Source organism: Leopardus geoffroyi, chromosome B1 (genome assembly GCF_018350155.1).
Source record: "Leopardus geoffroyi isolate Oge1 chromosome B1, O.geoffroyi_Oge1_pat1.0, whole genome shotgun sequence".
NCBI lineage: Eukaryota > Metazoa > Chordata > Mammalia > Carnivora > Felidae > Leopardus > Leopardus geoffroyi.
The window spans coordinates 113,329,144-113,354,868 of record NC_059327.1 but is presented as its reverse complement, the minus strand read 5'-3'; the positions used below and the strand labels follow the sequence as shown (position 1 = coordinate 113,354,868).

The 25,725-nt window shown below is 38.1% G+C and overlaps 2 protein-coding genes across 8 annotated transcripts in view; one reads left to right on the top strand and one right to left on the bottom strand.

Annotated features, from left to right (window-relative positions):
• The window catches only part of CFI (complement factor I), a 77,405-nt gene extending 62,610 nt beyond the window's left edge, over positions 1–14,795 (bottom strand). Inside the window, exon 1 of the mRNA XM_045470489.1 lies at positions 14,297–14,795. The gene's annotated coding sequence lies outside the window, so the exon portion shown is untranslated. The remainder of the gene's footprint in view (positions 1–14,296) is intronic.
• A 280-nt stretch (positions 14,796–15,075) lies between these two features.
• Positions 15,076–24,075, top strand: GAR1 (GAR1 ribonucleoprotein). Of its 7 annotated transcripts, none has more exons than XM_045470507.1 (7): positions 15,076–15,093; positions 15,773–15,979; positions 17,426–17,580; positions 18,004–18,063; positions 21,792–21,930; positions 23,377–23,442; positions 23,780–24,075. In XM_045470507.1, exons 2-7 carry the CDS (start codon positions 15,784–15,786, stop codon positions 23,791–23,793), a joined length of 630 nt encoding a protein of 209 aa, XP_045326463.1. In that variant the 5' UTR covers positions 15,076–15,093; positions 15,773–15,783; the 3' UTR covers positions 23,794–24,075. The 7 variants fall into 7 exon arrangements, with proteins under 7 accessions (XP_045326463.1, XP_045326450.1, XP_045326447.1 ...); XM_045470494.1 differs by lacking the exon at positions 15,076–15,093 and adding an exon at positions 15,129–15,325; XM_045470491.1 differs by lacking the exon at positions 15,076–15,093 and adding an exon at positions 15,129–15,370.
• The last annotated feature ends 1,650 nt before the right edge of the window (positions 24,076–25,725 follow it).

Below are 25,725 nucleotides of genomic sequence, written 5' to 3'. Positions count from 1 at the left end.
CAGCTGAAAGCAGCTGCACAGGAAGGAACAAGGACTGCCTAGAGCTATTAACACTGTCCAGGGCCAGATCCTCCTTCACACCTGACCCTTCCTAGTATCATAAAAAACAATCATCCCGAAATTCAACCTTGAAAAGCAAAACCATTAAGTTGATTACTATACTTGCTTAGATGACTTTATGCATGTAGCCTTTAGCAATTATCCTAATAAAAAGAGGCTTCATTCTGGAGTGGGGCCTCATTCTGACTTGAGTATGAGGACCTTCACTTAACTGCATTTTGTTTGTGGACTCATCTTTTGCGACTCTGGCCATACTCCCTGCAACACATCAACCTCGTTTATGACCATAGGTGAAAAATTCTAAATGAAATATTAGCAAACTGATATAAACAAAATCTTAGCTAAGATTCAGCAGTCTTACTTGACAACTATTTTATGCACACACACATAGATCTGCAGGCTCAAGTAAATAATTAGGTTAATTTCAGGGTAATAATAATTTCAGGGTAAAAGAGGCACAAGTCTAAATTTAAAAAAGCAAAAACATTGTAGTCTTAACTCTGAATTGAAAATATCAGTACAAACCATGATTTTTCTTTCTAAAAATATATACCTCCTATCTGTGTCCACTGATAAGGCCTAGAAGTCATGATAATCCAGAAGTAATGACCACCCCCATAGTGCCCAGATTGTGTTTTTTACATACTATTTCCCACTAAAAGAAGCAAGGGCTCCTTGGAGAAAGGACTGGGGTAGGAAATGTATAAGATAAGTCAGATAGAGACATCTTGTGTCAGAAAGCAAGAAAGGTATTAGAGGCTAGTGAGTGGTATTAAAAGACACAGGACCCAACATGAAGGGGCTCTCACAAGTCAAAGATGAAGCAATTTAAGCATTAAAAAACCAATAATAACAAAGGATTGAAATAAATATAAATATTAAACAATAATGAGGGAAAGTTCTTTATTTCAGCTAATAATTACAGAGGAATGAATGATAAAATTAGCATGTCACCATTTTGTAACCTCTTATAAACCAATAAATCTAGGTGATGATCATCAACAGTTGCTAAAACCATCAGGTGAAAAGCTAAAAGGGAGCTTTCTAATAGACAATTCAGGCTGATACACTGATCCCACTGATCAATCTTAATATTGTCAAGAGAGGCAACCCAATGTCAAGTGCCTCCTCATGTGGTGTTCTAGGAAATATTCTTGCAAAAAAAAAAAAAAATTGAACCTTGAACAATTCTCCAGATCTCACTACCATGAACTACCCATTTGTAGGAAATACAGAGAATAGAGAAACATGGTTTATACTACCAAGAGGTTAGAAAATACTACAAGATAAAAGACTCAGTTTCTTCAACAAATAAAAGCCATGAAAAAAATAGGGAGAAGAAACTGATCAAGAACAAGAGACTTAAGAGACATTTCAATCAAATATAATGCATAGGCAAAGTTTGGATCTTCACTTGCTCAAAGGAATTGTTAAAAGACATTTTGAAATAATTTGGGAAAATTCTACATGGACGTTTATTAGCTATATTAAGGAATTATTACTTTTGTTAGGTGTGAAAATGGTATTGTGCTCAGGTTTAAAAAGTCCTCTAGGGGCGCCTGGGTGGCGCAGTCGGTTAAGCGTCCGACTTCAGCCAGGTCACCATCTCGCGGTCTGTGAGTTCGAGCCCCGCGTCAGGCTCTGGGCTGATGGCTCAGAGCCTGGAGCCTGTTTCCGATTCTGTGTCTCCCTCTCTCTCTGCCCCTCCCCCGTTCATGCTCTGTCTCTCTCTGTCCCAAAAATAAATAAACGTTGAAAAAAAAATTAAAAAAATAAAAAATAAAAAGTCCTCTAAAGGGGTGATGGGTATTAAGAACGGCTCTTGTGATAAGCGCTAGGTGTTATATGTAAGTGATGAATCACTAAATTCTACTCCTGAAACAAATATTACACTATATGCTAACTAGCTAGAATTTAAATAAGAATTTGAAAAAAATAAAAATTATCTGGGATTTACCACAAAATACTCTAGCCAAAAGAAATATATATATTTTGTATATATTTGTAGTTATAAAATAATAAAATAACATAAATTATTTTAGAATTATAAATTAATAATATTTGTTTTTAACAAATGTTTTATAAATAGCTATAAGTTTATAATTTCTATATATAATTTATAATAATAAAGGAATACATGAAACAAGATTTGCAAAAGTCTGGCTAATTGTTGAAACTGGATTATGCGTACATAGAGATTCATTACACTGTTCTCTGAACTTTTATGTTTGAAATTTAAATAATAAAAGTTTTAAAAAATAAAGCCATGAGTTTATATTAACGTTTCCAATTTAAAGTCAACTTTGGCTAAGTCCTTTTAAAATTTTGTTCCAAAATTATAGCTGAGAACTTCCCTATTCTGGGGAAAGATTCAGACATCTAAGTCCAGGACGCACAGAGAACACCCTTCAAAATCAATAAAAACAGGTCAACACCATAACATATCCTAGTGAAACTGGCAAAATACAAAGATAAAGACAGAATTCTGAAAGCAGTTGGGGATAAACGGGCCTTAACCTACAAGGGTAGACACATAAGGGTAGTAGCAGACCTGTCTACTGAAACTTGGCAGGCCAGAAAGGAGTGGCAGGAAATTTTCAATGTGATGAATAGGAAAAATATGCAGCCAAGAATCCTTTATCCAGCAAGCCTGCCATTCAGAATAGAAGGAGAGATAAAGGTTTTCCCAAACAAACAAAAACTGAAGGAATTCATCACCACTAAACCAGCCCTGCAGGAGATCCTAAGTGGGACTTTGTGAGTGGGAAGCAGCAAAGGCTAGAAAGGACCAGAGACATCACCACAAGCATGAAACTTACAGATAACACAATGACATTAAATCCATATCTTTCAATGATCACTCTGAATGTAAATGGACTAAATGCTCCAATCAAAAGACATAGGGTATCATATTGGATAAAAAACCAAGATCCATCTATATGCTGCCCACAAGAGACCCATTTTAGACCTGAGGACACCTGCATATTGAAAGCAAAGGGATGGAGAACCATCTGTCACGCTACTGGATGTCAAAAGAAAGCTGTAGAAGCCATACTTATATCAGACAAACTAGGTTTTAAACCAAAGACTGTAACAAGAGATGAAGAAAGGGTCATAATTAACAGGTCAATCCATTAAGAAGAGCTAACAGTTGTAAATGTTTATGTCCCCAACGTGAGGGAACCCAAATATATAAATCAATTAATCACAAACATAAGCAAACTTATTGATAATAATACTATACTTGTAGGTGACTTTAATACTCAGCTTACAACAATGAACAGATCATCTAGGCAGAAAAATCAATAAGGAAACAATGGCTTTGAATGATACACTGGACCAGATGGACCTAGAAGATATATTCAGAACTTTTTATCCAAAAGCAGCAGAATACACATTCTTCTCGAGTGCACCTGGAACATTCTCCAAAATAGATCACATACTGGGTCACAAAACAGCCCTCAACAAATATAAAAGGACTGAGATCATACCATGCATATTTTCAGATCACAATGCTATGAAAACTTGAAATCAACCACAAGAAAAAATTTGGAAAGCCTCCAAATACATGGAGGTTAAATAACATATTACTAAAGAATGAATGGGTCAACCAGGAAATTAAAGAAAAAAATTAATAATACATGGAAGCAAATGGAAATCAAAACACAACAGTCCAAACCCTTTGGGATACAGCAAATGCAGTCCTATGAAGAAAATACATTGCACTCCAGGCCTATCTCAAGAAGCAAGAAAGATCCCAAATACAGTCTAACCTCATACCTAAAGGAACCAAAAACACTGCAGCAAAGAAAGCCCAAAGCCAGCAGAAGAAGAAAAATAATAAAGATTAAAGTAGAAATAAACAATACAGAATCTCAAGAAACAGCAGAACAGATCAATGAATCTAAGAGCTGGATTTTTGAAAGGATAAACAAAATTGATAAACCCCTAGCTAGGCTTTTCAAAAAGAAGAGAGAACCCAAATAGATACAATCACAAATGAAAGAGGAGAGATCAAAACAAACACCGCAGAAATACAAACAATAGAGAATACTATGAAAAATTATATGCCAACAAACCAGACAACCTGGAAGAAATGGACAAATTCCTAGACATCCACCCACTACCAAAACTCAAACGGGAAGAAATAGAAAACTGAACAGACCCATAACCAGTGAAGAAATGGAATCGGTTATCAAAAATCTCCCAACAAATAAGAGTCCTGGGTCAGATGGCTTCCTAGGGAAATTCTACCAGACATTTAAAGCAAACTTAATACTGATTCTTCTCAAACTGTTCCAAAAATAGAAAGAGAAGGAAAGCTTCTGGACTCATTCTACGAAGCCAGAATTACCTTGATTTCCAGACCAGACAAAGACCCACTAAAAAGGAAAATTACAGGCTAATATCCCTGATGAACATGGATGAAAAAATTCTCAACAAGATACTAGCAAACCAAATTCAATAGTATATTAAAAGAATTTTCACCATGATCAAGTGGGATTCATTCCTGGGCTGCAGGGCTGTTTCAATATTCACAAATCAATTAATGTGATACATAACATTAATAGAAGAAAGAATAAGAACCATATGATCCTGTCAATAGAAACAGAAAAAGCATTTGACAACATACAGCATCTTTCTTAATAAAAACCCTCAAGAAAGTCGGGGTAGAAGAAACATACTTATCATCATAAAAGCCATATACAAAAGGCCCACAGCTAATATCCTCAGTGGGGAAATACTGAGAGCTTTCTTACAGGACAGGGATGTCCACTCTCACCACTGTTGTTTAACATAGTGTTAGAAGTCCTAGCGTCAGCAATCAGACAACAAAATGAAATAAAAGGCATCCAAATTGGCAAAGAAGTCAAACTTTCACTTTTCGCAGACGACATGATACTCTACATGGAAAACCCAAAAGACTCCACCAAAACATTGCTAGAACTGATACATGAATTCAGCAAAGTTGTAGGATATAAAATCAATGTACAGAAATTGGTTGCATTTCTATACATCAATAATGAAGCAACAGAAAGAGTTATCAAGGAATCGATCCCATTTACAATTGCACCAAGAACCATAACATATGTAGGAATAAACCTAAGCAAAGAGATAAAAGATCTGTATGCTGAAAACTATAGACAACTTAGTGAAGAAACTGAAGAAGACACAAAGAAATGGAAAAACATTCCATGCTCAAAGAACAAATATTGTTAAAATGTCAATACACCCCAAAGCAATGTACACACTAAATGCAATCCCATTTGAAATAGCACCAGAATTCTTCAGAGAGTTAGAACAAACAATCCTAAAATTTGTATGGAACCACAAAAGACCCCGAATAGCCAACGTAATGTTGAAAAAGAAAACCAAAGCTGGAGGCATCACAATCCCGGACTTTAGCCTGTGCTACAAAGGTGTAATCATCAAGATGATATGGTATTGGCACAAAAACAGACTTATAGACCAATGGAATAGAATAGAGAACCCAGAAAGGGAGCCACAAATGTATGGCCAACTAATCTTCAACAAAGCAGGAAAGAATATCCAATGGAAAAAAGACATCTTTAGCAAATGGTGCTGGGAGAACCAGACACCAACACACAGAAGAATAAAACTGGACCACTTTCTTACACCTTACACAAAAACAAACTCAAAATGCATGAAAGACCTAAATATGAGACAGGAAACCATCAAAATCCTAGAGGAGAAAACAGGCAACAACCTCTTTGACCTTGGCAGCAGAAACTTCTTACATGATATGTCTCCGAAGGTAAGGGAAATAAAACCAAAAATGAACTATTGGGACTGCATCAAGATAAAAATCTTACAACAAAGGAAACGATCAGTAAAACTAAAAGGCAACTAACAGAATGGGACAAGATATCTGCAAATGACATATCAGATAAAGGGTTAGTATCCAAAATCTATAAAAAACTGACCAAGGTCAACACCCAAAAAACAAATAATCCAGTGAAGAAATGGGCAGAAGACATGAATGGACACTTCCAAAGAAGACATACAGATGGCTAAAAGACATATGAAAAGATGCTCAACATTGCTCATCATCAGGGAAATACAAATCAAAACCACATTGAGATACCACCTCATACTGGTCAGAGTAGCTAAAATTAACAACTCAGGAAACAACAGATGTTGGTGAAGATGTGGAGAAAGGGGAACCCTGTTGCACTGTTGGTGGGAATGCAAACTGGTGCAGTCATCCTGGAAAACAGTGTGGAGGTTCCTCAAAAAATTAAAAATAGAATTACCCTATGACCCAGCAATAGCACTACTAGGAATTTATCCAAAGGATACAGGAGTGCTGATTTGTAGGGGCACATGTACCCCAATGTTTACAGCAGTGCTATCAACAATAGCTAAATTATGGAAAGAGTCCAAATGTCCATCAACTGATGAATGGATAAAGAAGATGTGGTTTATATATACAATGGAATACTACTTGGCAATGAAAAAGAATGAAATCTTGCCATATGCAACAATGTGGATGGAACTGGAGGGTATTATGCCAAGTGAAATAAGTTAGTGAGAAAAAGACAGATACCATATGTTTTCACTAATATGTGTAATTTGAGAAACTTAACAGAAGTCCATAGGGGAAGAGAAGGGAAGGGAAGGAAAAATAAGTTACAAACAGAGAGGGAGGCAAACCATAAAAGACTCTTAAATGTAGAGAACAAACTGAGGGATTGGGGGGGTGCTGTGCAGGGAAAATGGAAGATGGGCATTGAGGAGGGCACTTATTGGGATGAGCACTGGGTGTTATATGTTAGTGATGAATCATGGGAATCTATTCCTGAAGCCAAGACTACACTCTATATACTGTATGTTAGCTAACTTGACAATGAATGATTTAAAAAATAAATAAAAAATAAAAATAAAGAGAAAAATTAAAAAAAATTATTTTTCAATGTAAGGTTTTCAGCCCTTTCTCTTCTGTTGTTCAGAATATCTCCTTACCAAGTATTTTAATTAGATTTCCTAACTTTTCAGTAGTACAAATGGATGTATGTTCTCTTAGATCTTGGATCTTGTAATTACGCTTACTTATACCCTTTTTCTTTTTTTCCTCCATTACTCTTATAATCTCTTTGCCCATCATTCTGTAGTCATTTGTTGACAAGCACAATTTTAATGAATGGGAAAAGATTCAAATTATAGAGTTCAGTTCAGCAAATACTTACCAGGCATCAGTTTTTGTTTGTTGTCGTTGTTGTTTTTTTTAATAGGCAATGTGCTAAATGCTGAGGATACCAAAACAAAGAAGACATAGTGTCCACTCTTCAGGAACTCAGAATCTAGTATAGATTTCTCAGTTGGGGTTCTGTAGATGCCAGTAGGGGTTCTGAGAAGTTACTAGAAGTTCCAGAGAAGAAAGGGGAAAATTTTTAATTTTTTTGAATTCTCCATGCAATGCCAGTACTGGCAGTAATGAATAGTTATTAAGCAGCCCTGTTAGTAATTTTGCTGAAGGTTGTTCACCTATATGGCAGTCTCTGCATGACTATGTCCATTTGGTTGAGTTCACTCTGTTTTTGATCTGAGATATGGGATGCTGTTGATAGTCCTGAGTGCTGAATTGTATTGAGAGAGGAATGATAGGTTGATGGCAGCAGCTTCTCCCTCTTGAGCCATATCTCCTTATCTTCCCCCAGCCTTCCCTTACACATAGCTAAAGAAAACTAAAAGCAAACACACTTTCCTGATATGATAAAAAATCAAGGAGTAAATTCTAAGTAAAGACTTTGTGGGGTGCCTGGATGGTTTAGTCAGTTGAGTGTCCGACTTCAGCTGAGGTCATAATCTCACGGTTCATGGGTTTGAACCCCGTGTCAGGCTCTGTGCTGACAGCTCAGAGCCTGGAGCCTGCTTTGGGTTCTGTGTCTCCCTCTCTCTCACAGCCCCTCCCCTGCTCACACTATGTCTCTCTCAGTCTCAAAAAAAAGTAAAAATTAAAAAAAAATTTTTTTTAAATCTAAGGAAACACTTTGTAAGTGCTATAAATCAGATGCCTCCCTGTTGCTTTGTAATTTTGTCAATATTGTAAAACAAGGAGCTTGTAGATTAAAAGTGAGTTATAAAGATTTCATTTCCTTTTGTGATATCTTTGTTTAGTTGGCTTGTTTTACACTTTATTAGCACCTGTTTTATAAACATGACATAAGTCCCATGTGGTGATTCTAAAGATGAAGTGGGAGATAGAAGAGAATTCTAGGTCTAGGTAATTCTGATAACATTAGTACTGAAGAATCATAATTTATAAATATAGCAATGGCTCCAGCAAAACTGAAAAGACACTTAACCACAAATCACAGTAAAGGAGCAAATAATTTAAAATGGCCTTGGGAATCCCAGAGTAAAACATTAAAAAAAAAAAAAAAAAAAAAAAAAAAAACACGAAAAAAAGTCACCTTCAGTAAAAAGGTCCAGAAAGCAAGTAGCAGAATTTCTGACTAAAAACGGAAAAAGGTCCACAGTTGATAAGAACCTTGCAATTCTAGAGTAAATTGCTGGGATAAGACATGAGAATTTGATGAACTGATGTAATTGGTGACATGTCACATAATGTTGAAGAGATTTTTTGGTATAAAAAACCAAAAAGCAACTTCCAGAATGATGGATTAACAGATTTCAACATACGGTATCACTTGTAAGATACATAAATTGTGGTGAAATTCAAGAGAATGTTTCTGCTATAAAATGCTACCCTAAACAAGCAAAGGCCCAGATACCTTTACAATTTTGTCTTCATATTGAAAACAAAAGGTACTTCTTGAAGGAAGTGCACTGGCATCTGCACTGAAGGTGCCCTACCGATTTGAACATTGCACCCTAAGAGGGTTCATTCTTACAAAAACAGAAAACCTGGTGTATTCATAATACACTGCTTTCTTCCCAGAGAAGTGTGGGTGTCAGAAAGTTTTCAAGCTGAAATGAAAAAACATTTGGGATGATGTAACAGAAATGGCTAAACTTATCAAGGTCTAGTTCACTAAAGAATGTTTAAGAAACTGAAAACCTGGAAAAAGACAACATAAATCTCCTGCCACAATGCATAAAATCTTATGGCTTAGGAGATCATTTGTTCGGGGGAAGCCAGCAGCCATGTCATGAGAATACTTAAAGCACTCTGTAAAAGGCCCATGCAGTGGTAAGGAACTGAGTCCTCCTGGCAATAGAAGGCATTAGCTTGCGAGGTGTATGAGTGAGCCACCTGAGAAATTCATTCTCCATCACTAGTTGTGCCTCCAGGTGACAGCAGCCTCCAGCAACATCTTCACTGCAACCGTAAGAGACTGAGCCAGAACCAGCAAGCTGAGCTGCTCTTGAATTTCTGACCTACAGAGATTGTGCAAGATAATGTTTATTGTTTTAAGTGTTGAGGTAATTTGTTACAAAGTAAGAGAAACACATTTTGGTTCTTAATGTTTGGTTCTCAAACAGATGTTTGAGCTGAAAAGTGAACTGCAGTAATACTTTGAAGAAAACAATAGGTTAGGTTTTGCCAAATGCTTTGAAGATCAAGAATGGCTTCTTCAATTTCTTTCATAAGCTTTCTACAGTTTTCAGTGTACATATTTTTCACCTCTTTGGTTAGATTTATTCCTAGGTATTTTAAGGTATTTGGTTCAATTGTAAATGGGATCAATTCCTTAATTTCTCTTTCTGTTGCTTCATTGTTGGTGTATAGGAATGCAACCGATTTCTGTCATTGATTTTATATCCTGCAACTTTGCTGAATTCATGAATCAGTTCTAGCAGTTTTTTTGGTGGAATCTTTTGGGTTTTCCACATAGAGTATCATGTCACCTGCAAAGAGTGAAAGTTTGACCTCCCCTAGTTGATTTGGGTGCCTTTTATTTCTTTGTGTTTTCTGACTGGTGAGGCTAAGACTGCCAATACTATGTTGAATAACAGTGGTGAGAGTGGACATCCGTGTCTTGTTGCTAACCTTAGGGGGAAAGATTTCAGTTTTTCCCCATTGAGGATGATATTAGCTTTGGGTCTTTCATATATGGCTCTTATGATCTCGAGGTATGATCCTTCTATCCCTACTTTCTTGAGAGTTTTTATCAATAAATGATGCTGTATTTTGTCAAATGCTTTCTCTGCATCTATTGAGAGGATCATGTGGTTCTTGTCCTTTCTTTGAAAAAGACACAAAAAAATGGAAACATATTCCATGCTCTTGGATAGGAAGAACAAATATTGTTAAAATGTCAATACTACCCAAGGCAATCTACATATTCAATGCAATACCTATCAAAATAACACCAGCATTCTTCGCAGAGCTAGAACAAATAATCCTAAAATTTGTATGGAACCAGAAAATTTGTATGCAACCCAAATAGCCAAAGCAATCTTGAAAAAGAAAACCAAAGCAGGAGGCATCACAATCCCAGACATCAAGCTGTATTACAAAGCTGTAATCATCAAGACAGCATGGTACTGGCACACACACACACTCAGATCAATGGAACAGAATAGAGAACCCAGAAATGGACCCACAAACGTATGGCCAACTAATCTTTGACAAAGCAGGAAAGAATATCCAGTGGAATAAAGACAGTCTCTTCAGCAAGTGGTGCTGGGAAAACTGGACAGTGACATGCAGAAGAATGAACCTGGACCACTTTCTTGCACCATACACAAAAATAAACTCAAAATGGATGACCTAAACGTAAGACCTAAATGTAACATCAAAATCCTCAAGGAGAAAGCACGCAAAAACCTCTTTGATCTTGGCCGCAGCAACTTCTTACTCAACACGTCTCCAGAGGCAAGGGAAACAGAAGCAAAAATGAACTACTGGGACCTCATCAAAATAAAAAGCTCCTGCACAGCAAAGGAAACCATCAGTAAAACTAAAAGGCAACTGACAGAATGGGAGAAGATATTTGCAAATCACATATCAGATAAAGGGTTAGTATCCAAAATCTATAAAGAACTTACCAAACTCAATGCTCAAAAAACAAATAATCCAGTGAAGAAATGGGCAAAAGGCATAAATAGACACTTCTCCAAAGAAGACATCCAAATGGCCAACCAACACATGAAAAAATACTCCACATGGCTCATCATCAGGGAAATACAAATCAAAACCACAATGAGATACCATCTCACACCTGTCAGAAAGGCTAATATTAACACTCAGGCAACAACAGATGTTGGCGAGGATGTGGAGAAAGAGGATCTCTTTTCACTGCTGGTGGGAATGCAAACTGGTGCAGCCACTCTGGAAAACAGTACGGAGGTTCCTCCTTTAATTTTTCCTTAAAAAATTAAAAATAGAACTACCCTATGATCCACCAATTGCACTACTAGGTATTTATCCAAGGGATATAGGTATGGTGTTTCAAAGGGACACATGCATCCCAATGTTTATAGCAGCAGTATCAACAATAGCCAAAGTATGGAAAGAGCCCAACTGTCCATTGGTAGATGAATGGATAAAGAAGATGTGGTATATATATATATATATATATATATATATATATATATAATGGAGTATTACTCAGCAATCAAAAAGAATGAAATCTTGCCATTTGCAACTATGTGGATGGAACTGGAGGGTATTACGCAAAGTGAAATTAGTTGGAGAAAGAACAATATCATATGACTTCACTCATATGAGGGCTTTAATATACAAAACAGATGAACACAAGAGAAGGGAAGCAAAAATAATATAAAAACAGGGAGGGGGACAGAACATAAGAGACTCTTAAATTTGAAGAACAAACAGGCTTCCTGGAGGGGTTGTAGGAGGGGGCATGGGCTAAATGGGTAAGGGGCATGAAGGAATCTACTCCTGAAACCATTGTGGCACCACATGCTAACTAACTTGGATGTAAATTAAAAAAAAAAAAAAAAAAAAAAAAAGAATGGTTGCAGAAACTAGCCTACTAATTTTTTTCATTGCATGAACTAGTTAAATTAATTGAATATATTCAAGAGCCTAGAGAAAATATCTTGATTTTAAGTGACAAGATTTTTGGTTTTAAGTGGAAATTGAATCTTTGAAAAAAATCACATGGCAAAAAGAAATCTTGAAATTTCCACTGCTGCTTGCACTTAGGAAGTTTTTTTTAATGTTTATTTTTGAGAAAGAGAGAGAGCCCAAGCACAGGGAAGCACAGAAAGGGGGACAAAGGATCTGGAGAGGGCTCTGTGCTGCCAGCAGAGGGCCCAACGAGGGCTTGAATTCGTGAACCCTGAGATCGTGACCTGAGCTGAAGTGGGACGTTGGGCGCTTAACTGACAGAGCCACCAGGTGCCCCTAGAAATTGAATCTTTGGAAAAATCACATGGCAAAAAGAAATCTTGAAGTTTCGACTGCTGTTTGCACTTAGGAAGTAACAACTCTCAAGTTGAGACCAAACCACCTTGAGGAACTATAGAACAAAACTAAACAGTGTTTTCCCTCCACTTCAACACAAGTTTATGACTGAATGAGGGCTCCTTTCTCTGAACCTTCTTCTGAGGCTGAGCACCTGATTTTGAAAGGGGAAGAATTTTGTGAATTAATGATTATAAACATAAGATGAAATTCACTGATTTGCCTTTCTGTAAGTTCTGAATTTCTGTAAAAGAAAAGCATCCTACCATTCATAGGAAAGTAATAAATATTTTACTGTACTTTTCTACTTCTTACTTGTGTGAGCAAGCTTTATCTCATCTAATGAGCATTAAGAACAAAGACAAAGGTCATCCTATTTTATTTTTTTTTTAATTTTTTTTAATGTTTATTTATTTTTGAGACAGAGAGAGACAGAGCATGAGCAGGGGAGGGGCAGAGAGAGAGGGAGACACAGAATCTGAAACAGGCTCCAGGCTCTGAGCTGTCAGCACAGAGCCTGATGCAGGGCTCGAACTCACGAACTGTGAGATCATGACCTGAGCCGAAGTCAGACGCTTAACCGACTGAGCCACCCAGGTGCCCCAGGTCATCCTATTTCAGTTGAAAATGAAATCCCTGTATCCTGGTTTTAAGACCAACTCAGAATTGATGGTATATACAGGAAAAGTCAAGAAAAGATTTCATACTAAATAGGTAAATTTCATTATTTTTTCATTTCAAAAATAACAGTTTTACCCCAAAAGAGGCCTATATAAAGAGTTTAACAGTCACTAAAATCAGTTTGCAACCTTTACTAAATTAAAGGAAAAATGGGAGTCTCCTCAATTTGTATCAGAATTGATATCCTTTGCAACGAAAAGAGAATTACACAGTATAGGTTGGACAAAGTAAATAGATTCAGAGAAAAACATCCTTCTCTACTCAAAATAACAGATTTGCACGCACAACAATGTAGACCACTGAACTATACACTTAAAAATGAATAATATGGTAAAGTTTGTTATATGTATTTTACCAGAGTTTAAAAAAAGAGTATTGACAATATTGGATTATTATGTCTACAACTTGCCGATCATGTGAGAGATATGCATATATATACATACACATACATACATACCCACACATACACACACACACACACACACACACACACACACACATTTTATAACATTTTTATACAGGGGTTTCTGAGACATGAAAATTATTTTAAGAGTTCTCCAGGGTAAAAAAGATAGAAAATGTCTGTTCTGCTGGATGGGAAAAGTAAACTTTTCTAAGCAGGAAGTATTTGACAACAGCCAAGAGAAGCAAGGCAACGACGCTGGTCCGATTAAGCAGAGGGATGGTGTGCAACACAGGAGGGGAATAAAACTGATCACCTAGAGGACCTAGTCAATGGGGAGATTTTACTGTAGACTTGTTGCTCAAGGAAATGGGGAGCTATCTGGGGGTCTTGCGGATGGCTATGGCATGAGTAAACTCTTTTAGTAAGGTGAGTATATCATTACATGCAGTACAGATGGAAAAGTTAAACATGAAAGCGCTTATTTTGAGGCCAAAGAGATGCTCAGGATGTGAGGGGATATTGTAGTTCCCTGTTGTTACTGCTGGACTTTCGAATTCTTGTAGATTATATCGAGGTGGAAACACTGAATGCAAATGCTAAACGAAGCAAAGCAAAATAGAGCAGGGCATTTATGAAAAACTCTCCTCTGTATGATGTACACAATTTAAAGTACATTTACCAAATCTGAATAAAAAATACATTTATCAAATTCCCTTTATATGTAGGACTGTTAGGGGCTTTTTCAAGAAGCTTATACATTACTGTAGAAAACATATTATAATTCCTACCTAGTATTTCCATAGTGAAGTTTGCAAAGTTCTTTCCGAATCAAAATAGCGCTCTGAAGTAGGTACCAATCTCCACCCTTTCAAAGAGGCAGGCAGTCGACTGTGTTCAATACCAAAGTAAGGTCTCCAAAGATTCGGGTGTAAAAGACACCAACCAAATTTAACAAATAGGAGGTCACTAGCTTTGTTAGAGAAATTTCACCAGAAGCTGAAATTAGATATCAAGGCTTAAAAAAGAGGGGCTTGTAGTATTGATGGCGTACAGCCTGTCGGTGCTCAAAACGTACTTGACAAAAAACAAAAACAAAAAACGTACTTGACAAATCGAGTAAACTATTTGGTGCAAAAGATAGAAATAACGGTTTGGCTTTTTATCACATAAAAATGTTTTTAAAGAAAAAAAAAAAACATTTTAAAAGGAAAGTACACACACGCATCTTTTCTTCCTTTAGTGAAACCACAGCACAAAAGGACGGACTAGTTAGCACAAAAGGATGGACCAGTCGAGCTCACAATCGTGCATATTTCCAAGGGTCCAGAAAAAAAAAAGAGCTCAAAAAAACACAGGAAGCCCTCGCACTGGGTTTCGACGCGACCAGATCCACCTCGGGCCAGAGCGCGGCTGAAAACTCCTCACAACTGTGGGGTAACGAACGAGGAGGCCATTTTGCAGCCTGAGAAGCAAGGGCTCACGGCGAGTCCACAGCCACCTCTAACCGCCGGACCCCCGGGAGAGGGAGCGGATCACCAACGCCAACCGTCTCCCAGGGCAACACCGAGGCGGCACTTCCGGCAAGGTCTGAATTCAAAGGACGCCACCATTATACGTCATTTCCTCTGCTCCTCAGTACGAAAGTGGACCTGAATGCCGTAAGCTAGTGGTTGACGTTAGATAGTATTGCGGCTCCTCCAGCGCTGAAGGCTGTTGTGGAAAGGTGACAGCGGCGCGGGTTCCGCCGGTGACTGGCGTTTTTGTAAACCCGTTCGAGTTTCTTGTTGTTTCCCCCACTACGTCCCCACGTTGTGCTGGTACGGTGGCCGAGGCGGCTGGTGTACGACGGAAGTGGTGGACGGGTGGGTGTGCGCGGCGGGGCCAGAGGTGCACGTGGCGTGGGTGAGTTGAGGTAGGGAGCGGGAGGAGCGGAGAATGGCTGGACGCGGAACCCAGGTGCGGGAGGGAGGGATGAGTGAAGGGATTGCGGCGTGAACACCTTGCTGCTCGCTGGGGGCGGAGGTGCTAAGCGTGGGCGACGAGGCTGGTGAGTGGTCGGTCCGCGCGCGTAAGGCTATGGGGAGGTAACATTCCTCACCCTTCGGGTTGTCACTGGCGGCTTGGCGGTGGGTGAGGTGGCAAGGTTGCTATTCTTATTATTGTCCGCCTCTATGGTCTGACCGTGGCTCAGAGGGGCTAGAGGGGTTACTTGGTGTACCCTGAGGCCACAGTGACCAAAAGGTACGCACTGTTTTTCTCGCCAGGTATAGTAAGCATGTCTTTTCGAGGCGGAGGTCGTGGAGGCTTTAATCGAGGTGGGGGCTTCAATCGCGGCGGCAGCAACAACCACTTCCGAGGTGGAGGCGGTAATTTCAGAGGTGGTGGTGGCGGCAGAGGAGGATTTGGACGAGGAGGTGGCCGCGGAGGGTTTAACAAAGGCCAAGACCAAGGACCTCCGGAACACGTAGTTTGTATGTCGGTTTCAAAGCTTACCCTACTTGGGGGCGGAAGTTGTGGGTTTAATTTTGGGAATGACGTGCTGAAAGATAGCTCTAGCAGCTCTCATACGGAAGTTACTGCTTGTTTGGGGAGTGGGGTGTGGAAGTGCTGTAAAGTGAGTTATAATAGTGCTGTAGAATGTTAAGGGGGGATCAAGAGCAAAAGAGCACTTATAATGTATCATGGAGGTGGAACTTGAGCTTGAGCTGAAAGGAGGTTATTAAATAGGTAATATTGTGTGCTTACTCCTATTTTCCCCATTTTACAGATAAGAAAACTGTGATTAAGAGTTAAGTTTGTCTGCTAAAGTCGTGGTAATAAGTGATCAGTAAGTGATATGTTTGAGAGACAAAGCCAAGTTTTCTGACTCCAAAGCCCCTGCTCTCAATTACTATTCATAAATAAGAGGAGTGAGAAAAAAAATTGCTCGGAAGGGAGACTGGGGGGGGGGGGGGCGCAAGATAAAGGACCTAATTAGAGTAATTTTGGAGTAATTATCAATGAGGTGGGATGGAAGTTATGGAAAGTGAGATAGAGATTTGACAGTAGAAGCCTACCTCAAAGAAGAGAAAGGATGAAGAGTGTCTAATATAAAGATGAGGTTGGATCAGTGTACAAAATGGTTTGTAGAGGGTAATGGCTAGAGTCACAGGTCCTAGCACACAAGCTATTGCAACAGTCCATGCATGATGAACTGTGACCATGGTGGGAGTGAGAAAAAAAAAAAAAAAGGAACAGTTTGATGGAAGAGATTTCAATGGAAACATTCAGTAGAACTTGGCTAGTACTGGGAATAAAAGATTCCAGGTTTTAAGCTTGGGTGATAGGGATGAAGAGTTGGTTTTGCAGGATGTGATGAGTGTTTTAGTTTGGGGTGACAGTCAGTTAGAAATAAAGGTAGTTCTTTTGAGATTCCACACTTCCTTGAAAAAGAGTGAAGCATCATTGGTGAAGAGGTGGTAGTGAGAAGTTATAAAAGGGGAGGGAAAAAAAAGAACAAAGACTAATTTACAGTTAGGGACTGGGGAGAAGAAAAGAGACAGCAGAATGTAAGTATAGTGCTTAGTAATGATAGTTATTATAATAAAACATCTGTTCGGGGTTATTTGGTCTTACTGTACTAAGTACTTGGCATTTATCATTGTACTTACTCCTCACAGTACGATATATTAGATGTTGGTACTGTTATTAGCCCCTTACTAAAGATGAGGACACTGACACAGAGATGTAAGAGCCTTACCCCAGGCCACAAAGCTAATATGTTGTGCAGTTAGGGCTTTTTTCTTTTTTTTTTTCTTGCCTCCGAGGAGAACAGATAAAGTGAAATCCCAGGTACCCAAAAGAAAGCTTCCAGATAATGTTGGGTCAATATCATTTGAGACTGTTTTATATTTTAACATTTTTTTGTCCTATTTCAGTATTAGGAGAGTTCCTGCATCCCTGTGAAGATGACATAGTTTGTAAATGTACTACAGACGAAAATAAGGTGCCTTATTTCAATGCTCCAGTTTATTTAGAGAACAAAGAACAAATTGGTAAAGTGGATGAAATATTTGGACAACTTAGAGATTTTGTATCCTTTTTAATTAGAAGGCCCAATGATCTTTTTGAAGGGTTACCATTTGCTTTTTCTGGAGCTAAGTATTGATTTAATTAAACTTCTTGCTTCATTAAATTGGACAGAGTATTGCTAAGATTGGACCATAAAGGAGAATCAAGAGAGGAGAATGTATCTCCATATATTAAAAAGAAAGGCTCTATAAGAGTGACTTCCTTTTTGGAAGGTTTTAGAAATGATTGTCATTTGGATAAGTGCTACAGGATTAAGGTACTTTGCCTTGAGTGTGGAATTAGAAGTTTTAGAAACAAAAACTTCTTTGGAAACTCATTTCTTTGCCTACATATTGCCATATATTCTAAACTTGTTATTAAAATTACATATGAATTCAGAAGGTTACCTTCTTTGATCTTAATTGTTCCTTAATATAACTAATAGTATTTTTCTGTTAAATTGTCAGAAAATATGAAGGCATCTTCGTTTAAAAAACTGCAGAAGGTGAGTCAAGCTTATAACTAGGATCGGTGGTTTTATAAGTGAATGACCTTCCTTAGGACAGTGCTACATAGAGCTCTTGAGACTCCCCCAGTATATCGTAAATTGAGATGTTCTGTATTTTAGACGTTGAACTTACTGATCTTTAGAAGTAATTTATTTAAGGGGCGCCTGGGCGGCTCAGTGAGTTAAGTGTCTGACTCTTGATTTCGGCTCAGGTCACGGTGTCAGGTGCGTGAGTTCTGAGCCCTGCATCAGGCTCTGTGCTGATGGCGCAGATCCTACTTGGAGTTCTCTCTTTACCTCTCTCTGTGTCCCTGCTCCTGCTCTCTCGCACGTGTGCTCTTTCAAAATAAATAAACTTAAAAAAAATGTAATTAATACAGGCTTTCAGAAATTATTCTTATATTAGCAAATTCTATAACTGCTGGCGTACGTTTGTTAGTTTATGTAAAACTCTTTTATTGGACGTCTTAGAGGACCAGACATTCTAAGTTAAAACATTAAATTATGAAACATTAGAAGTCAGATATTAAATGATTTCACAAATAATTTCAGTAACATTTTGATACATGCTGTGAAGGAGAAATACATATTACTATGCAAATGCTAGCATTGGGACCAAATTTGTATGTTGGCTTTCTGAGGAAGTGAGCTAGAAGCTGAGACCTTCAAGTTGACTAGGGGTGATTCCCAAACCTAGTTGCTCATTAGAATATGTGGGGGAGCTTTTAAGGTCACGTATTTCTTGGTTCCACTCTTAGAAATTTGAGCTAGTAAGTCTTTTTTTTTTTTTTTTTTTTTTCAACGTTTATTTATTTTTGGGACAGAGAGAGACAGAGCATGAACGGGGGAGGGGCAGAGAGAGAGGGAGACACAGAATCGGAAACAGGCTCCAGGCTCTGAGCCATCAGCCCAGAGCCTGACGCGGGGCTCGAACTCACAGACCGCGAGATCGTGACCTGGCTGAAGTCGGACGCTTAACCGACTGTGCCACCCAGGCGCCCCTTTTTTTTTTTTTTTAAAGTATTTTTTTTTTCAACGTTTATTTATTTTTGGGACAGAGAGAGACAGAGCACAAACGGGGGAGGGGCAGAGAGAGAGGGAGACACAGAATCGGAAACAGGCTCCAGGCTCTGAGCCATCAGCCCAGAGCCCTACGCGGGGCTCGAACTCACAGACCGCGAGATCGTGACCTGGCTGAAGTCGGACGCTTAACCGACTGCGCCACCCAGGCGCCCCGAGCTAGTAAGTCTTAGTTAGGGACCAGGATTCAACTGTAAAAAGGAAAGCTCCTGGACAGTTTTGATGTAGTTAAGATAATTTTGATGTAGTTTGGAACCACTGCTAGTCAAAGAGGAGGAGAAAGCACATTACAAGTAGAGAAAACAGTAAGTGCGAGTCTCTAAGACAGTAAGCCAATTTAAGGATCTGAAAAAGGCAAAAGTATAGCTTGGGCATAGAACATTTATGAGCGACTAGAGGTAAGCAGTGGCTGGGTTACTTAATGCCTTCAGGTTATGGGAAAGAGTTTAGACATTAGGTTTAGTTTTGTTTTTAAATATTAGGATGAATATGATTAAGTTTATACTTAAAAAGACCACTGGCAAAATAAAAGAGTATCCCGGAAAGCGGTTAGTACTGTATGTGAAGGGGCCAAGTCGGAGACTGCTGCATTAGTCCCAGAAGAGGTAACATTTTGGATTAGGGTAGTAGTGACAGTAGAAATGGAGAAGAGTGAATGGATTTATGAGAGATAGAGGAAGTAGCCATCCATAGATCTTGGTAATTGATCAGTTGAAGTTAAAAAATGTCACCACCCTGGAACACCTGGGGGTCTCAGTCATTTGAGCATCCAACTCTTGATGTTGGCTCAGGTCATGATCCCAGAGTTGGGGGATCAAGCCCCACATTGGGGTCTGCGCTGAGAATGGAGCCTGCTTTGGATTCTCTTCCTCTCTGCCCCACCCTAGTGCGCACATAAATAATTAAAAAAATATATCCCCACCTTTCGGATGTGTGATTTCAACATCTCTGTGGACAGTGTCACCACAGTACCAAAATAGGAAACACTGGAAAAGAAGGGAATAGGGGGAAGATGATGAATTCAGTTTTAGACTTAATGAGTTTGAAGCACTTGTGAGATATTCACACAGGAGCTCGAGGGAAGAGTCTGGACTAGAGACGGAATTGGAAAGTTGTCATTGTAGAGACAGTATATGATACAGTCTGGGAAGAAAGAATGAGAAAAACAGCTTTGGGGTACCTCCTAAATTTATATGTCTCTTGGAGACTGAGAAGTCACACTAGTAAACATGGAGGACGCAAATCAGGAGAGTTTCATAAAAGTGGTTATCAACCAAAGTCAGAAGAACAGAGTGTTTTCAGTGGGAAGTGCTCAACTGTGGCAAAATGTTGCTTCAAAGTGTTCTTTGGATTTAGCAACAGGGAGGTCAAAAGGTTATGGCACCAGTGGAGTGGGCCCAGAACCCTGATACGAATAGGAGATGAGATGGGGACAGTGTTCTGTTGCTAGCATAGGGCTGCTACTGGCTGTAGAAACCTGACAAGTATCCCCGGGGAAATGAACTGATTCAGGTGGGCCTGACAGCCCTGCTTCTCATTTGGTGACCTGAAAAAAAGAATTTGCTTGTGATAGCCATTTAAATTTGATCTCCATGCCTGCCTTTTCTCACAGTATTATTTGAAGATGTAGTGCTTAGTATTTTTTATCATCAGATGCTAAATTGGTACATTCTACCTCTCCCCATTTCTAGATCCACTGTTATGGTTCGGGCCCTCCTTATCCAGCCTATGTTATTATAATAATCTCTAGACTAGTGCCACCCAATTGAATTTTCTGTAGTGATGAAAACTCGTGCCTAGTACAACAGCCACTAACCATTTGTAGCTATCATACACCTGAAATGTGGCTAATGTAACTCAGGAACTGAATTTTTAGTTGTTAATTAAATAGCCACATGTGGCTAGTGGCTGCCATATCGGGCAGTGCAGAGCTAGGTACTATTTTTAATGAATGGGCTCTGAAGGAAAGAAGAATGATAAGGTGGTCTAAAGAGGGATTCAGACATCTTGTTATAAGTAATACATTTATCATTTTGAAATTCCTTATGCATATTTTATGTAAAATTGAGATACACCCCATTATGTTTCATTACTGTGCAAAATAACCTCTTTAATTCCAAGTAATGGATGGGTTTAGTTTATGCATATTCTCTATTACTTTGTATGTTCAGCAAATAGTTACTGATTTGATCCTTTATTAAAGTCTTAAAATAGCGAGTGTGCCTGGGCTTTATTTTGAATTTTAATGTTAAGGTCTTAAAAGCTTTCATTTTTCTTAGGGCAAGTCTGTAGAGTGAAAATGTAGTTAATTTTTGGAAGACATCTGTTTCTAAAGAGAAATGAGATTGAATTGGTCTAGGTTTTTATTTCTATACATGTAATGCTTATTGTGTGCAAAGTTGAAGTGCTTTTATACATTACTCTTTCGATCTTCACCAAGACTATGTGGGGTAGGCACTTGATTCTCTTCATTTGACAGGTCAGAAAACTAAGGCACAAACAAGTTAAGTCTTTGCCCACGGCTACACAGTAGTTAATAGAGTTGGGATTTCAACCCAGGTTGTTTTGAGTCGTGTGTAGTTCTTAATGACTGTACTGTACTCCTTTCCAAATCATCACATTAATCGTTTCTGTTACACTTCCAGTTTTATATAGACCCATATAAACTGCTACCACTGCAGAGGTTTTTACCTCGGCCTCCCGGTGAGAAGGGACCTCCAAGAGGTGGTGGCAGGGGAGGTCGAGGAGGAGGAAGAGGCGGAGGTGGCAGAGGTGGCAGAGGTGGTAAGTTACTTGTGAGGGAAATTTCTAATGAGATTTCACAGCTGCAGCCAGTTCTCACAGTACACTTTAATTTTGTATATAGGGAAACCTCCCTTATGTTTATTTTTTTAGATAAGCTAGTTTCAAATCTTGGCAGGTTGCCATAGTAATAATGCTTAGTTTCAATGACTTTTCAAAAACTAATAAAGTATAATTTTGAGAGATTTTATCTCTGTGGGGTTATTCGTGTTTTGTTGAACATTTTATAAAGTATAAGATTATCTTGACTGAATTTTAGTTTTATAATTAATATCACTGGGTGTTGAATTTATGCTGAGAGCTTGTCGTATTCTTTTCACACGCATGTATGTTCCTGTAATATTCAGCAGAGCCTTGTAGGCTAGGTGATAGCCTTATTTTGGATGAGGAAATGAGAGGCTAACAAAAGTTAATTTGCCCTAATTGAGCCGTTGGCAGTCCCAGAAATAAAACCCCTATCTTCTGATGTTATGTCAAAGACTTAACCAATAAATTCATTGCTTGGATTTCAGCATTTTGATATATGTATTTCCCAAAACTTTTGTAACATTCATCATTATGAGGGTTAGATGATGAACAGGGCTGGGGATAAGGTGGGGTGCAGCACTGAGTAGGACTAGATCTGGGAGTAGTGGTGTGGTGGGTGGGTGACAGGATGATGGCAAAGTGGGCTTTAGGAAGGGGAGCTGAAAATTAGTTGGACATCTTCTATTACTGAATCAGAAAGTAGAGAGAATTCTGTTTTCACCTTTGCCTTTCTTAATTTAATTATTTCACTCTAAACGTCCTTTTTTTTCGGTCCAGATAGCTAGGAGGTTATCTCTTTAAGAAATCTGAAAATACGTCTTTCTTAAATATATTTGAGAATCTAATAAGCTCCTCTTTATTCCCATTCTATATTCAATCTCGTATGTAACATTGAAAAAACTGACTCATCTGTCTTAAAACTTCCATATTTTTATACCATTATTTTAGAAATGTTGGTTTTTCCTCTTCTTACGATTCATCATTCCTTACAAAGTTAGCAACCAAAAGAAGTAAAAATGGAGACTCAAACAGGAGGCCAAATATGTGTTGGATACTTCAAAAGTTTAAATTTTCTATTCAACATGATAATCAGTGCTGCTCCATATACAGCTGAATTAACTTTAAATATTGTATTTATTATAGTATCCCCAGAGTGAAACCATTCCTGTCTGCTACCTTTTGTTCTTAGGATAAAAAGCCTTCGTTCAATCAAAAAAGTAATTACTGTGAGCAAAAGTTGAGGTATTCCTACATTTAACAGCAGGGCTAAATAGGACTTTAAAGAAACCAGCTTTTGTAATTCATTAAAACAGAATACTTGCTTAGAAAGTTGTAATCTAAGGTGTTAGGCTGATGGGAGTAGGATAGGCTACGGTAACTTAAAATTTCCTCTGTTTTTAGGTGGTTTCAGAGGAGGAAGAGGAGGTGGAGGTTTCAGAGGAGGAAGAGGAGGTGGAGGTTTCAGAGGTGAGTGTGAAGAAAAGTCTTTGAATCTCTGAATTTCTGAAGTTGATATTATCTTCCCTTTAAAGTTTCTGTTCAGTTTTATTTGTTACCCCAGTATATAGAACACTATGGTGTTCTTGGCTGTAGCCTATTATATAGCTTTATTTTATGTCACTTTCTTGCTTTCCCCTTTGAAGGGAAAATAAAATGTAATATGAATGATAGTTAAATTTGGTAAATCGGTTGGCTAAACAGTGTAAGAGCTAATGCTGAGTTGAAACTTGACATTTGGAATATAGTCCTATTTATTAAAATTCATTTTTCTGTAGACTTAATACTTTCATTTTATGTTAACCAGGAAGAGGACATTAAGTGTAACATTAACAGAGAAACTTCCTGCATGATCTACTTCTATGGATCAGAAACTTGTTTCCTGAGCAAGTCTTGAAGAACTGGTCCTCTTACAACAGTGGAACTGAAATGTCAACGCCATGCAAAAATGAGTGCAGCAGAATAAGCAATTTTGCTCTAAAAGAGTATGAGCAAGTATTTTCATGTTTTGTACAATGCTTGGAACTCTGGGTGCTTAATAAATGGACAGTTTTCATTTGAAGCATACTTGGAATTTTTAAAATAAAGTGTTTTATTTCTTTATAGAGCTGTGTTTATTAAACCAGAGCTAACTTTGAAGTTAAAAGGAACAAGTAAGCTTAGACCCAGTGGATTTCAGATAGAAAAATGATTTGTTTACATATGTAACTGATCTTTAAAATTTTTTTTTAACATTTATTTATTTTTGAGAGGCAGAGAGACCGAGCACAAGTTGGGGAGGGGCAGAGAGAGAAGGAGACACAGAATCCGAAGCAGGCTCCAGGCTCTGAGCTGTCAGCACAGAGCCCGACGCGGGGCTCAAACTCACAAACCATGAGATCATGACCTCAGCTGAAGTTGGACACTTAACTGACTGAGCCACTCAGGTGCCCTGTATATAGCTAATGTTTAAAACAGTAGGTTAGTAGAACAGTACTTTAACATTATTTATAATTAACACCTCTTTTCAAAATCTTTGCCTTTTGTATATGAGAACATTAGCACCCTTTATTGCATTTCACTTTTGTACATAAGTGATACATAGGAGTATTCTAAGCCTCATCCCAGTATAGCTTCTCTGCATCAGTCATGAAGCATGAAAAAGTAGTTTGTACTTACCACACTCAAACTATAAAGCTTTTATCTACAGCAGATAAATTCGGAATTGTTTTTTCTTCAGTTCTTACAAATAAAATTTAAACGGATGCCAAAACTAGGTATAATCCCTTACAGAAAAGAAAATGAATATGAACCTATGAACCAAAGAAAGCTCAATTTGTTTTATTCTGCATACTGAATGCAAAAAACAAGCAACCCAAAGCCAACCCTTAAAACCCAATAACCCAGAGTTTTTTTTAAAAAGGAGAATTCCTCTTATGTGTTAATTGCTTTAGGGTCATTGGAAAATATTTTGATCTTGGAATACTGACGAGATTCACTCAGAGTATGGATAACTCTTTGGAGCAATTAGTTTACATTTATAAAAATTGAGTACGGGTACCTGTAAGATCTGGGACAGATCAACCTGCCCTTCATTTTCTACATAGCTGGGAGAATTAAGGCAAAGGATTATGTTGGGTCCTTTCCTGCTGTGCCATTCCAAGTTATAAAATTAAATTCAGTGGGTAAATATAGCCCTCTAGTGGTTCTATTATATGCTTACACTGTTAACTTTGGTGCATCTAGCATTTGTCTGAAGTTACTGATTTAAAAGAAATATTGCAAAGAATCAAATTTTAGTAATATTACATGACAGAGTATGGGGAGGGGGAAGTGGTAGGAATGTTTTATTCTAACAATTTTCATGCTAGATTATAACCCATTTCTGTAACCTACTTTTTGGGTTGTTAACAAGAGTCCAAAATATTAGAATTGCCCTGTATTTCTTAAGATGAATGACCGAATCCAGATACTTTGCTGATATATTCTGTGACTTTTATTATCAGATAATTACTTGTGCATACCAAAACATAGGGTAAATTAAGTGAGGTGGATTGTAAAATAAACTGTATCAATGCTATGAAATATAAGCTATTAATAGGTTAGACTTAGGTTTATTGACCTGGAATTTATGATCTGGCTTTAGGGGAAAATATGTTACAGAATGACTTTATATATGCATATCTCCCCCTTTTTGCTTAAAAGAAAAAAAAAGTGGGAGAAACCTCAAATCCTAGTATGAATATATATTAGAGAAGATGTACACCAAAAAAT

Coding starts and splice junctions, on each gene's coding strand:
- GAR1 (XM_045470507.1), top strand. CDS start 15,784: ATGTCTTTTCGAGGCGGAGGTCGTGGAGGCTTTAATCGAGGTGGGGGC. Junction 17,581..18,003: donor TTGGACAACTTAGAGATTTT/GTATCCTTTTTA, acceptor TATAACTAATAG/TATTTTTCTGTTAAATTGTC. Junction 18,064..21,791: donor CGTTTAAAAAACTGCAGAAG/GTGAGTCAAGCT, acceptor TTACACTTCCAG/TTTTATATAGACCCATATAA.